The 14,703-nt window shown below is 35.8% G+C and overlaps 5 protein-coding genes across 5 annotated transcripts; all 5 read right to left on the reverse strand.

Annotated features, from left to right (window-relative positions):
• Positions 1-444: 444 nt before the first annotated feature.
• LOC139994996 (small ribosomal subunit protein uS7-like) lies at positions 445-1,236 on the reverse strand. Its single transcript, XM_072018098.1, has 2 exons — positions 868-1,236; positions 445-729 (listed from the first exon to the last, which is right to left on the reverse strand). The coding sequence occupies exons 1-2, from the start codon at positions 1,234-1,236 to the stop codon at positions 445-447; spliced, it is 654 nt and encodes a 217-aa protein (XP_071874199.1).
• A 2,400-nt stretch (positions 1,237-3,636) lies between these two features.
• Positions 3,637-4,428, reverse strand: LOC139994997 (small ribosomal subunit protein uS7-like). Its single transcript, XM_072018099.1, has 2 exons — positions 4,060-4,428; positions 3,637-3,921 (listed from the first exon to the last, which is right to left on the reverse strand). The coding sequence occupies exons 1-2, from the start codon at positions 4,426-4,428 to the stop codon at positions 3,637-3,639; spliced, it is 654 nt and encodes a 217-aa protein (XP_071874200.1).
• A 2,391-nt stretch (positions 4,429-6,819) lies between these two features.
• Positions 6,820-7,611, reverse strand: LOC139994998 (small ribosomal subunit protein uS7-like). Its single transcript, XM_072018100.1, has 2 exons — positions 7,243-7,611; positions 6,820-7,104 (listed from the first exon to the last, which is right to left on the reverse strand). Exons 1-2 carry the CDS (start codon positions 7,609-7,611, stop codon positions 6,820-6,822), a joined length of 654 nt encoding a protein of 217 aa, XP_071874201.1.
• Positions 7,612-10,011: 2,400 nt separating this feature from the next.
• On the reverse strand, positions 10,012-10,803 carry LOC139995000 (small ribosomal subunit protein uS7-like). The gene is made up of 2 exons (XM_072018101.1): positions 10,435-10,803; positions 10,012-10,296 (listed from the first exon to the last, which is right to left on the reverse strand). The coding sequence occupies exons 1-2, from the start codon at positions 10,801-10,803 to the stop codon at positions 10,012-10,014; spliced, it is 654 nt and encodes a 217-aa protein (XP_071874202.1).
• Positions 10,804-13,203: 2,400 nt separating this feature from the next.
• LOC139995001 (small ribosomal subunit protein uS7-like) lies at positions 13,204-13,995 on the reverse strand. Its single transcript, XM_072018102.1, has 2 exons — positions 13,627-13,995; positions 13,204-13,488 (listed from the first exon to the last, which is right to left on the reverse strand). The coding sequence occupies exons 1-2, from the start codon at positions 13,993-13,995 to the stop codon at positions 13,204-13,206; spliced, it is 654 nt and encodes a 217-aa protein (XP_071874203.1).
• Between the last annotated feature and the right edge of the window lie 708 nt (positions 13,996-14,703).

Below are 14,703 nucleotides of genomic sequence, written 5' to 3' on the forward strand. Positions count from 1 at the left end.
AATTACGCGATCAACATCTGATTTGACTCAACCTCTAAATCATACGATACGATATATTTTCTGTAGTGGTAACACTGCATCGCTACAACATCGCTATCTCGACAACAAAATTGTCAACTACGCTTGGTATGTTCAAATTAAAGAATCATGCAATTTCTAAATATCGTTTGTCTCCCTTTCCATCTTTATCATAATCGAATCATTCCCTGTTGATTTTATTCACTTTTGCGTTAGCCTTCCAACAGAATTCGCTCGTTATTTCGTTAACGGACAAAATTATAAAATTGAAGATCAAATAACGTTTATTCGAATAACAATTCGGTTATTTTTTTTACCATGATGTATCCTTATACGTGTATTATATAAACGAGAAGGACGGAAAACATATAGAACAAGAATCACTTTAAAGATATATCATTTATTTTATGTTTTCACATAACGTGTTTATCGATTTGATTTAGCAACACGTTCGAGTTCGTCTTTCTTCTTGATCGCGTAAGAATTAGACGAACCTTTGGCAGCATTGATGAGTTCATCCGCCAAACATTCGGCAATCGTCTTAATATTCCGGAACGCGGCTTCCCTAGCACCGGTACATAATAACCAAATGGCTTGATTTACTCGTCGTAGCGGAGAAACATCCACCGCTTGTCTTCTAACCGTACCAGCACGACCAATACGCGTGGAATCTTCCCTTGGCCCAGAGTTAATGATAGCCGTCACAAGAACCTTCGTACAAACGTAAAGATAGAGGTGCGTAAACACATTTTCAGTCTAATTTTACTTATTTACATACATATGTACTTATATGAAATAGAATGACCATAATTAGTTACAAAAAAAAGGTGACCATAATATATACATTACCTGTAAAGGGTTATCACCCGTTAGCAGGTGAATTATTTCAAAGGCATGTTTTACAATTCTTACTGCCATTAACTTTTTGCCGTTATTTCTTCCGTGCATCATTAGCGAATTAGTTAAACGCTCAACTATGGAACATTGAGCTTTCCGAAATCGCTTTGCTGCATAACGTCCACCAGAATGTGGTAGATACTTTGCATTTTTATCTTTTACAGCGATATAGTCTTGTAAGGAGATATCGTTCACCTCCACATCATCGCAATTCCAACGACCAAATAACTTGATCTCTGGTAATTCTGCGATAGAAAGTGCCACTGGCAAAGTTGTAGTGGTAGGTACCACTATATCATCATATGTTTCTATATCAGCCATTATTTATCTATAAAATAAAAGTTATCGTTAACTTCTTATATATGTGTTATTTGTATAAATTATAGATTAATAATGCAAAATCATAGATCGACAATTGCTAGCACTATGCGCACAAATCACAGAGAGAATATATTCATTATTCTGCAAAAAGAATATAAAAATTGAAAATTTTGAAATATGTTCCATTTAACGGATTCAAATATTGCAAACGCTGTTTATTTTTATTAAATGTCAATCAATGCGATACATTAATAGAAATGAGGAAAAAAAAAAAAAAAAAAAAAGAAAGAAAGAAAGAAAACGAAAAAAAGAAAAAGAAATATGTATAAATATCGCTTAGTTGTATAACTAGTAAAGCTTGACAGAAATTGTAACAGCGTGGAGTAGTTGAAACGATATACACGTTCGACGCAATTTCTTTGAAATTGAATGTTTCCAACGTGTTCTCGTTGTTATTCAAGAAACACCACAACTTTCTTGATATAAAAACTTGTATACGAATAACACGAAGACACGTGGCCATGTGGTCGCGTGTACAAATCGAAACATATTTAGCTGGTAAATAGTAGAACGTATTATACGTTTTTAATCACCGACTATCGTTTGTATGTTGCCAATATAATGATATCACTTTTTTCAACACAACTGAACAAATAAAATTATCGAATCTTCGAATCCCTTACCATACAAACTTCGTTCGCGTCTTCTTTGGAGTGAGCGTGAACAGGAAAAGACCATGAGACACTAGTGGCGCTTCGACTGCGGCGCTGTGACTGCCGGATTGACATCATATAAGGCGCGCGCAAACCAAATTTCCTTCTTCGAAACTTTTCTACGCGCCGATCGACCGTTTCAGCGCACGGCTTTCTCGTTCGTAAAACACGCAAGAGAATACCGTCGATTAACCTTGGATAGCTCTGTATCGCATTATCCTTACGTAGTACCACGTCCGAACCTGAACTATGTTGTTGTATGTGACACCCTGATAAAGTGAACTGGTAAGGAAAAATCAAGCGGCGAAACGTCCTCAGGGAAGCGAATCGATATTCTGGCTTGACTTGCACGCCTTTTAATCGCGTCTAAGCTGTAACTCAAGCGGAAATTCAAGCCAGAATAGCTAGCGCGAAAAACGACCAACGCGCATTTGCAATCCCTCTCACCTGCGTCGCAGAACAAAAATTTAATTCTATTACATTAACCAATAAGCTATTCGCTTAGTACTATGTACAAATATTTGAAAGGTGATTAAAATTATTTGTGAGGGGGCCAAGTCCACTGATGCGGTGGAGATTTTTCCATCAAGCTCTCCCATGGCTTGTACTCGAGCATATCGCGCATCAAGTTGATTTCGTTCTTTGCGTGAATTATTTGTTCTTATATTTGTCCCTGGTTTATCTTTTCCTCTATATCAGGAACGCTTTCATTCTGCAACGTCAGATATGTACATATTATATCGGTAATTCGATTCGAAATAAAAATATCGTCCAAATATCGTTTCTATCTGATCTAGTATTTAAGAATCCTTAAGTGAGAAATAACCTGTAATATAATATCGGTCCTTTCCTTAACCAAACTTTCTATAGATTTCCTGTAAATTTAGTCTTGTAGCATCAGATTCGCGAGCCGTAAAATTCTATCATACAATGTACGAAGTTCCACGCGAGGATTCACAGATACAGCGAGTCCAGTCAAGTTCGTCGACTATGAATAAAAACATACTGTTATTGAACAGAACGTGAAAAAAAGGTTTGGGATGTTTATTATAATCATACCGTTACGTTATCGGTATGGTTATGTTTTGAACGAAATGACGGAACCATTTCGAGAATGAAAGAGATATTATCCAATTATTTCAGCAAGTTACTAATTATATTAAGTTATACACGGAGACATTGCCTTTTTCAATAATCCTGACATGATCGTACATGTACGACCTATTTCTCTGAAATAAAAACCAATTACGCGATCAACATCTGATTTGACTCAACCTCTAAATCATACGATACGATATATTTTCTGTAGTGGTAACACTGCATCGCTACAACATCGCTATCTCGACAACAAAATTGTCAACTACGCTTGGTATGTTCAAATTAAAGAATCATGCAATTTCTAAATATCGTTTGTCTCCCTTTCCATCTTTATCATAATCGAATCATTCCCTGTTGATTTTATTCACTTTTGCGTTAGCCTTCCAACAGAATTCGCTCGTTATTTCGTTAACGGACAAAATTATAAAATTGAAGATCAAATAACGTTTATTCGAATAACAATTCGGTTATTTTTTTTACCATGATGTATCCTTATACGTGTATTATATAAACGAGAAGGACGGAAAACATATAGAACAAGAATCACTTTAAAGATATATCATTTATTTTATGTTTTCACATAACGTGTTTATCGATTTGATTTAGCAACACGTTCGAGTTCGTCTTTCTTCTTGATCGCGTAAGAATTAGACGAACCTTTGGCAGCATTGATGAGTTCATCCGCCAAACATTCGGCAATCGTCTTAATATTCCGGAACGCGGCTTCCCTAGCACCGGTACATAATAACCAAATGGCTTGATTTACTCGTCGTAGCGGAGAAACATCCACCGCTTGTCTTCTAACCGTACCAGCACGACCAATACGCGTGGAATCTTCCCTTGGCCCAGAGTTAATGATAGCCGTCACAAGAACCTTCGTACAAACGTAAAGATAGAGGTGCGTAAACACATTTTCAGTCTAATTTTACTTATTTACATACATATGTACTTATATGAAATAGAATGACCATAATTAGTTACAAAAAAAAGGTGACCATAATATATACATTACCTGTAAAGGGTTATCACCCGTTAGCAGGTGAATTATTTCAAAGGCATGTTTTACAATTCTTACTGCCATTAACTTTTTGCCGTTATTTCTTCCGTGCATCATTAGCGAATTAGTTAAACGCTCAACTATGGAACATTGAGCTTTCCGAAATCGCTTTGCTGCATAACGTCCACCAGAATGTGGTAGATACTTTGCATTTTTATCTTTTACAGCGATATAGTCTTGTAAGGAGATATCGTTCACCTCCACATCATCGCAATTCCAACGACCAAATAACTTGATCTCTGGTAATTCTGCGATAGAAAGTGCCACTGGCAAAGTTGTAGTGGTAGGTACCACTATATCATCATATGTTTCTATATCAGCCATTATTTATCTGTAAAATAAAAGTTATCGTTAACTTCTTATATATGTGTTATTTGTATAAATTATAGATTAATAATGCAAAATCATAGATCGACAATTGCTAGCACTATGCGCACAAATCACAGAGAGAATATATTCATTATTCTGCAAAAAGAATATAAAAATTGAAAATTTTGAAATATGTTCCATTTAACGGATTCAAATATTGCAAACGCTGTTTATTTTTATTAAATGTCAATCAATGCGATACATTAATAGAAATGAGGAAAAAAAAAAAAAAAAAGAAGAAAGAAAGAAAGAAAACGAAAAAAAGAAAAAGAAATATGTATAAATATCGCTTAGTTGTATAACTAGTAAAGCTTGACAGAAATTGTAACAGCGTGGAGTAGTTGAAACGATATACACGTTCGACGCAATTTCTTTGAAATTGAATGTTTCCAACGTGTTCTCGTTGTTATTCAAGAAACACCACAACTTTCTTGATATAAAAACTTGTAACACGAAGACACGTGGCCATGTGGTCGCGTGTACAAATCGAAACATATTTAGCTGGTAAATAGTAGAACGTATTATACGTTTTTAATCACCGACTATCGTTTGTATGTTGCCAATATAATGATATCACTTTTTTCAACACAACTGAACAAATAAAATTATCGAATCTTCGAATCCCTTACCATACAAACTTCGTTCGCGTCTTCTTTGGAGTGAGCGTGAACAGGAAAAGACCATGAGACACTAGTGGCGCTTCGACTGCGGCGCTGTGACTGCCGGATTGACATCATATAAGGCGCGCGCAAACCAAATTTCCTTCTTCGAAACTTTTCTACGCGCCGATCGACCGTTTCAGCGCACGGCTTTCTCGTTCGTAAAACACGCAAGAGAATACCGTCGATTAACCTTGGATAGCTCTGTATCGCATTATCCTTACGTAGTACCACGTCCGAACCTGAACTATGTTGTTGTATGTGACACCCTGATAAAGTGAACTGGTAAGGAAAAATCAAGCGGCGAAACGTCCTCAGGGAAGCGAATCGATATTCTGGCTTGACTTGCACGCCTTTTAATCGCGTCTAAGCTGTAACTCAAGCGGAAATTCAAGCCAGAATAGCTAGCGCGAAAAACGACCAACGCGCATTTGCAATCCCTCTCACCTGCGTCGCAGAACAAAAATTTAATTCTATTACATTAACCAATAAGCTATTCGCTTAGTACTATGTACAAATATTTGAAAGGTGATTAAAATTATTTGTGAGGGGGCCAAGTCCACTGATGCGGTGGAGATTTTTCCATCAAGCTCTCCCATGGCTTGTACTCGAGCATATCGCGCATCAAGTTGATTTCGTTCTTTGCGTGAATTATTTGTTCTTATATTTGTCCCTGGTTTATCTTTTCCTCTATATCAGGAACGCTTTCATTCTGCAACGTCAGATATGTACATATTATATCGGTAATTCGATTCGAAATAAAAATATCGTCCAAATATCGTTTCTATCTGATCTAGTATTTAAGAATCCTTAAGTGAGAAATAACCTGTAATATAATATCGGTCCTTTCCTTAACCAAACTTTCTATAGATTTCCTGTAAATTTAGTCTTGTAGCATCAGATTCGCGAGCCGTAAAATTCTATCATACAATGTACGAAGTTCCACGCGAGGATTCACAGATACAGCGAGTCCAGTCAAGTTCGTCGACTATGAATAAAAACATACTGTTATTGAACAGAACGTGAAAAAAAGGTTTGGGATGTTTATTATAATCATACCGTTACGTTATCGGTATGGTTATGTTTTGAACGAAATGACGGAACCATTTCGAGAATGAAAGAGATATTATCCAATTATTTCAGCAAGTTACTAATTATATTAAGTTATACACGGAGACATTGCCTTTTTCAATAATCCTGACATGATCGTACATGTACGACCTATTTCTCTGAAATAAAAACCAATTACGCGATCAACATCTGATTTGACTCAACCTCTAAATCATACGATACGATATATTTTCTGTAGTGGTAACACTGCATCGCTACAACATCGCTATCTCGACAACAAAATTGTCAACTACGCTTGGTATGTTCAAATTAAAGAATCATGCAATTTCTAAATATCGTTTGTCTCCCTTTCCATCTTTATCATAATCGAATCATTCCCTGTTGATTTTATTCACTTTTGCGTTAGCCTTCCAACAGAATTCGCTCGTTATTTCGTTAACGGACAAAATTATAAAATTGAAGATCAAATAACGTTTATTCGAATAACAATTCGGTTATTTTTTTTACCATGATGTATCCTTATACGTGTATTATATAAACGAGAAGGACGGAAAACATATAGAACAAGAATCACTTTAAAGATATATCATTTATTTTATGTTTTCACATAACGTGTTTATCGATTTGATTTAGCAACACGTTCGAGTTCGTCTTTCTTCTTGATCGCGTAAGAATTAGACGAACCTTTGGCAGCATTGATGAGTTCATCCGCCAAACATTCGGCAATCGTCTTAATATTCCGGAACGCGGCTTCCCTAGCACCGGTACATAATAACCAAATGGCTTGATTTACTCGTCGTAGCGGAGAAACATCCACCGCTTGTCTTCTAACCGTACCAGCACGACCAATACGCGTGGAATCTTCCCTTGGCCCAGAGTTAATGATAGCCGTCACAAGAACCTTCGTACAAACGTAAAGATAGAGGTGCGTAAACACATTTTCAGTCTAATTTTACTTATTTACATACATATGTACTTATATGAAATAGAATGACCATAATTAGTTACAAAAAAAAGGTGACCATAATATATACATTACCTGTAAAGGGTTATCACCCGTTAGCAGGTGAATTATTTCAAAGGCATGTTTTACAATTCTTACTGCCATTAACTTTTTGCCGTTATTTCTTCCGTGCATCATTAGCGAATTAGTTAAACGCTCAACTATGGAACATTGAGCTTTCCGAAATCGCTTTGCTGCATAACGTCCACCAGAATGTGGTAGATACTTTGCATTTTTATCTTTTACAGCGATATAGTCTTGTAAGGAGATATCGTTCACCTCCACATCATCGCAATTCCAACGACCAAATAACTTGATCTCTGGTAATTCTGCGATAGAAAGTGCCACTGGCAAAGTTGTAGTGGTAGGTACCACTATATCATCATATGTTTCTATATCAGCCATTATTTATCTATAAAATAAAAGTTATCGTTAACTTCTTATATATGTGTTATTTGTATAAATTATAGATTAATAATGCAAAATCATAGATCGACAATTGCTAGCACTATGCGCACAAATCACAGAGAGAATATATTCATTATTCTGCAAAAAGAATATAAAAATTGAAAATTTTGAAATATGTTCCATTTAACGGATTCAAATATTGCAAACGCTGTTTATTTTTATTAAATGTCAATCAATGCGATACATTAATAGAAATGAGGAAAAAAAAAAAAAAAAAAAAAGAAAGAAAGAAAGAAAACGAAAAAAAGAAAAAGAAATATGTATAAATATCGCTTAGTTGTATAACTAGTAAAGCTTGACAGAAATTGTAACAGCGTGGAGTAGTTGAAACGATATACACGTTCGACGCAATTTCTTTGAAATTGAATGTTTCCAACGTGTTCTCGTTGTTATTCAAGAAACACCACAACTTTCTTGATATAAAAACTTGTATACGAATAACACGAAGACACGTGGCCATGTGGTCGCGTGTACAAATCGAAACATATTTAGCTGGTAAATAGTAGAACGTATTATACGTTTTTAATCACCGACTATCGTTTGTATGTTGCCAATATAATGATATCACTTTTTTCAACACAACTGAACAAATAAAATTATCGAATCTTCGAATCCCTTACCATACAAACTTCGTTCGCGTCTTCTTTGGAGTGAGCGTGAACAGGAAAAGACCATGAGACACTAGTGGCGCTTCGACTGCGGCGCTGTGACTGCCGGATTGACATCATATAAGGCGCGCGCAAACCAAATTTCCTTCTTCGAAACTTTTCTACGCGCCGATCGACCGTTTCAGCGCACGGCTTTCTCGTTCGTAAAACACGCAAGAGAATACCGTCGATTAACCTTGGATAGCTCTGTATCGCATTATCCTTACGTAGTACCACGTCCGAACCTGAACTATGTTGTTGTATGTGACACCCTGATAAAGTGAACTGGTAAGGAAAAATCAAGCGGCGAAACGTCCTCAGGGAAGCGAATCGATATTCTGGCTTGACTTGCACGCCTTTTAATCGCGTCTAAGCTGTAACTCAAGCGGAAATTCAAGCCAGAATAGCTAGCGCGAAAAACGACCAACGCGCATTTGCAATCCCTCTCACCTGCGTCGCAGAACAAAAATTTAATTCTATTACATTAACCAATAAGCTATTCGCTTAGTACTATGTACAAATATTTGAAAGGTGATTAAAATTATTTGTGAGGGGGCCAAGTCCACTGATGCGGTGGAGATTTTTCCATCAAGCTCTCCCATGGCTTGTACTCGAGCATATCGCGCATCAAGTTGATTTCGTTCTTTGCGTGAATTATTTGTTCTTATATTTGTCCCTGGTTTATCTTTTCCTCTATATCAGGAACGCTTTCATTCTGCAACGTCAGATATGTACATATTATATCGGTAATTCGATTCGAAATAAAAATATCGTCCAAATATCGTTTCTATCTGATCTAGTATTTAAGAATCCTTAAGTGAGAAATAACCTGTAATATAATATCGGTCCTTTCCTTAACCAAACTTTCTATAGATTTCCTGTAAATTTAGTCTTGTAGCATCAGATTCGCGAGCCGTAAAATTCTATCATACAATGTACGAAGTTCCACGCGAGGATTCACAGATACAGCGAGTCCAGTCAAGTTCGTCGACTATGAATAAAAAGATACTGTTATTGAACAGAACGTGAAAAAAAGGTTTGGGATGTTTATTATAATCATACCGTTACGTTATCGGTATGGTTATGTTTTGAACGAAATGACGGAACCATTTCGAGAATGAAAGAGATATTATCCAATTATTTCAGCAAGTTACTAATTATATTAAGTTATACACGGAGACATTGCCTTTTTCAATAATCCTGACATGATCGTACATGTACGACCTATTTCTCTGAAATAAAAACCAATTACGCGATCAACATCTGATTTGACTCAACCTCTAAATCATACGATACGATATATTTTCTGTAGTGGTAACACTGCATCGCTACAACATCGCTATCTCGACAACAAAATTGTCAACTACGCTTGGTATGTTCAAATTAAAGAATCATGCAATTTCTAAATATCGTTTGTCTCCCTTTCCATCTTTATCATAATCGAATCATTCCCTGTTGATTTTATTCACTTTTGCGTTAGCCTTCCAACAGAATTCGCTCGTTATTTCGTTAACGGACAAAATTATAAAATTGAAGATCAAATAACGTTTATTCGAATAACAATTCGGTTATTTTTTTTACCATGATGTATCCTTATACGTGTATTATATAAACGAGAAGGACGGAAAACATATAGAACAAGAATCACTTTAAAGATATATCATTTATTTTATGTTTTCACATAACGTGTTTATCGATTTGATTTAGCAACACGTTCGAGTTCGTCTTTCTTCTTGATCGCGTAAGAATTAGACGAACCTTTGGCAGCATTGATGAGTTCATCCGCCAAACATTCGGCAATCGTCTTAATATTCCGGAACGCGGCTTCCCTAGCACCGGTACATAATAACCAAATGGCTTGATTTACTCGTCGTAGCGGAGAAACATCCACCGCTTGTCTTCTAACCGTACCAGCACGACCAATACGCGTGGAATCTTCCCTTGGCCCAGAGTTAATGATAGCCGTCACAAGAACCTTCGTACAAACGTAAAGATAGAGGTGCGTAAACACATTTTCAGTCTAATTTTACTTATTTACATACATATGTACTTATATGAAATAGAATGACCATAATTAGTTACAAAAAAAAGGTGACCATAATATATACATTACCTGTAAAGGGTTATCACCCGTTAGCAGGTGAATTATTTCAAAGGCATGTTTTACAATTCTTACTGCCATTAACTTTTTGCCGTTATTTCTTCCGTGCATCATTAGCGAATTAGTTAAACGCTCAACTATGGAACATTGAGCTTTCCGAAATCGCTTTGCTGCATAACGTCCACCAGAATGTGGTAGATACTTTGCATTTTTATCTTTTACAGCGATATAGTCTTGTAAGGAGATATCGTTCACCTCCACATCATCGCAATTCCAACGACCAAATAACTTGATCTCTGGTAATTCTGCGATAGAAAGTGCCACTGGCAAAGTTGTAGTGGTAGGTACCACTATATCATCATATGTTTCTATATCAGCCATTATTTATCTATAAAATAAAAGTTATCGTTAACTTCTTATATATGTGTTATTTGTATAAATTATAGATTAATAATGCAAAATCATAGATCGACAATTGCTAGCACTATGCGCACAAATCACAGAGAGAATATATTCATTATTCTGCAAAAAGAATATAAAAATTGAAAATTTTGAAATATGTTCCATTTAACGGATTCAAATATTGCAAACGCTGTTTATTTTTATTAAATGTCAATCAATGCGATACATTAATAGAAATGAGGAAAAAAAAAAAAAAAAAAAAAGAAAGAAAGAAAGAAAACGAAAAAAAGAAAAAGAAATATGTATAAATATCGCTTAGTTGTATAACTAGTAAAGCTTGACAGAAATTGTAACAGCGTGGAGTAGTTGAAACGATATACACGTTCGACGCAATTTCTTTGAAATTGAATGTTTCCAACGTGTTCTCGTTGTTATTCAAGAAACACCACAACTTTCTTGATATAAAAACTTGTATACGAATAACACGAAGACACGTGGCCATGTGGTCGCGTGTACAAATCGAAACATATTTAGCTGGTAAATAGTAGAACGTATTATACGTTTTTAATCACCGACTATCGTTTGTATGTTGCCAATATAATGATATCACTTTTTTCAACACAACTGAACAAATAAAATTATCGAATCTTCGAATCCCTTACCATACAAACTTCGTTCGCGTCTTCTTTGGAGTGAGCGTGAACAGGAAAAGACCATGAGACACTAGTGGCGCTTCGACTGCGGCGCTGTGACTGCCGGATTGACATCATATAAGGCGCGCGCAAACCAAATTTCCTTCTTCGAAACTTTTCTACGCGCCGATCGACCGTTTCAGCGCACGGCTTTCTCGTTCGTAAAACACGCAAGAGAATACCGTCGATTAACCTTGGATAGCTCTGTATCGCATTATCCTTACGTAGTACCACGTCCGAACCTGAACTATGTTGTTGTATGTGACACCCTGATAAAGTGAACTGGTAAGGAAAAATCAAGCGGCGAAACGTCCTCAGGGAAGCGAATCGATATTCTGGCTTGACTTGCACGCCTTTTAATCGCGTCTAAGCTGTAACTCAAGCGGAAATTCAAGCCAGAATAGCTAGCGCGAAAAACGACCAACGCGCATTTGCAATCCCTCTCACCTGCGTCGCAGAACAAAAATTTAATTCTATTACATTAACCAATAAGCTATTCGCTTAGTACTATGTACAAATATTTGAAAGGTGATTAAAATTATTTGTGAGGGGGCCAAGTCCACTGATGCGGTGGAGATTTTTCCATCAAGCTCTCCCATGGCTTGTACTCGAGCATATCGCGCATCAAGTTGATTTCGTTCTTTGCGTGAATTATTTGTTCTTATATTTGTCCCTGGTTTATCTTTTCCTCTATATCAGGAACGCTTTCATTCTGCAACGTCAGATATGTACATATTATATCGGTAATTCGATTCGAAATAAAAATATCGTCCAAATATCGTTTCTATCTGATCTAGTATTTAAGAATCCTTAAGTGAGAAATAACCTGTAATATAATATCGGTCCTTTCCTTAACCAAACTTTCTATAGATTTCCTGTAAATTTAGTCTTGTAGCATCAGATTCGCGAGCCGTAAAATTCTATCATACAATGTACGAAGTTCCACGCGAGGATTCACAGATACAGCGAGTCCAGTCAAGTTCGTCGACTATGAATAAAAAGATACTGTTATTGAACAGAACGTGAAAAAAAGGTTTGGGATGTTTATTATAATCATACCGTTACGTTATCGGTATGGTTATGTTTTGAACGAAATGACGGAACCATTTCGAGAATGAAAGAGATATTATCCAATTATTTCAGCAAGTTACTAATTATATTAAGTTATACACGGAGACATTGCCTTTTTCAATAATCCTGACATGATCGTACATGTACGACCTATTTCTCTGAAATAAAAACCAATTACGCGATCAACATCTGATTTGACTCAACCTCTAAATCATACGATACGATATATTTTCTGTAGTGGTAACACTGCATCGCTACAACATCGCTATCTCGACAACAAAATTGTCAACTACGCTTGGTATGTTCAAATTAAAGAATCATGCAATTTCTAAATATCGTTTGTCTCCCTTTCCATCTTTATCATAATCGAATCATTCCCTGTTGATTTTATTCACTTTTGCGTTAGCCTTCCAACAGAATTCGCTCGTTATTTCGTTAACGGACAAAATTATAAAATTGAAGATCAAATAACGTTTATTCGAATAACAATTCGGTTATTTTTTTTACCATGATGTATCCTTATACGTGTATTATATAAACGAGAAGGACGGAAAACATATAGAACAAGAATCACTTTAAAGATATATCATTTATTTTATGTTTTCACATAACGTGTTTATCGATTTGATTTAGCAACACGTTCGAGTTCGTCTTTCTTCTTGATCGCGTAAGAATTAGACGAACCTTTGGCAGCATTGATGAGTTCATCCGCCAAACATTCGGCAATCGTCTTAATATTCCGGAACGCGGCTTCCCTAGCACCGGTACATAATAACCAAATGGCTTGATTTACTCGTCGTAGCGGAGAAACATCCACCGCTTGTCTTCTAACCGTACCAGCACGACCAATACGCGTGGAATCTTCCCTTGGCCCAGAGTTAATGATAGCCGTCACAAGAACCTTCGTACAAACGTAAAGATAGAGGTGCGTAAACACATTTTCAGTCTAATTTTACTTATTTACATACATATGTACTTATATGAAATAGAATGACCATAATTAGTTACAAAAAAAAGGTGACCATAATATATACATTACCTGTAAAGGGTTATCACCCGTTAGCAGGTGAATTATTTCAAAGGCATGTTTTACAATTCTTACTGCCATTAACTTTTTGCCGTTATTTCTTCCGTGCATCATTAGCGAATTAGTTAAACGCTCAACTATGGAACATTGAGCTTTCCGAAATCGCTTTGCTGCATAACGTCCACCAGAATGTGGTAGATACTTTGCATTTTTATCTTTTACAGCGATATAGTCTTGTAAGGAGATATCGTTCACCTCCACATCATCGCAATTCCAACGACCAAATAACTTGATCTCTGGTAATTCTGCGATAGAAAGTGCCACTGGCAAAGTTGTAGTGGTAGGTACCACTATATCATCATATGTTTCTATATCAGCCATTATTTATCTGTAAAATAAAAGTTATCGTTAACTTCTTATATATGTGTTATTTGTATAAATTATAGATTAATAATGCAAAATCATAGATCGACAATTGCTAGCACTATGCGCACAAATCACAGAGAGAATATATTCATTATTCTGCAAAAAGAATATAAAAATTGAAAATTTTGAAATATGTTCCATTTAACGGATTCAAATATTGCAAACGCTGTTTATTTTTATTAAATGTCAATCAATGCGATACATTAATAGAAATGAGGAAAAAAAAAAAAAAAAAGAAGAAAGAAAGAAAGAAAACGAAAAAAAGAAAAAGAAATATGTATAAATATCGCTTAGTTGTATAACTAGTAAAGCTTGACAGAAATTGTAACAGCGTGGAGTAGTTGAAACGATATACACGTTCGACGCAATTTCTTTGAAATTGAATGTTTCCAACGTGTTCTCGTTGTTATTCAAGAAACACCACAACTTTCTTGATATAAAAACTTGTAACACGAAGACACGTGGCCATGTGGTCGCGTGTACAAATCGAAACATATTTAGCTGGTAAATAGTAGAACGTATTATACGTTTTTAATCACCGACTATCGTTTGTATGTTGCCAATATAATGATATCACTTTTTTCAACACAACTGAACAAATAAAATTATCGAATCTTCGAATCCCTTACCATACAAACTTCGTTCGCGTCTTCTTTGGAGTGA

The sequence above is a fragment of the Bombus fervidus genome, chromosome 15 (assembly GCF_041682495.2).
Source record: "Bombus fervidus isolate BK054 chromosome 15, iyBomFerv1, whole genome shotgun sequence".
In the NCBI taxonomy this organism is placed as follows: domain Eukaryota; kingdom Metazoa; phylum Arthropoda; class Insecta; order Hymenoptera; family Apidae; genus Bombus; species Bombus fervidus.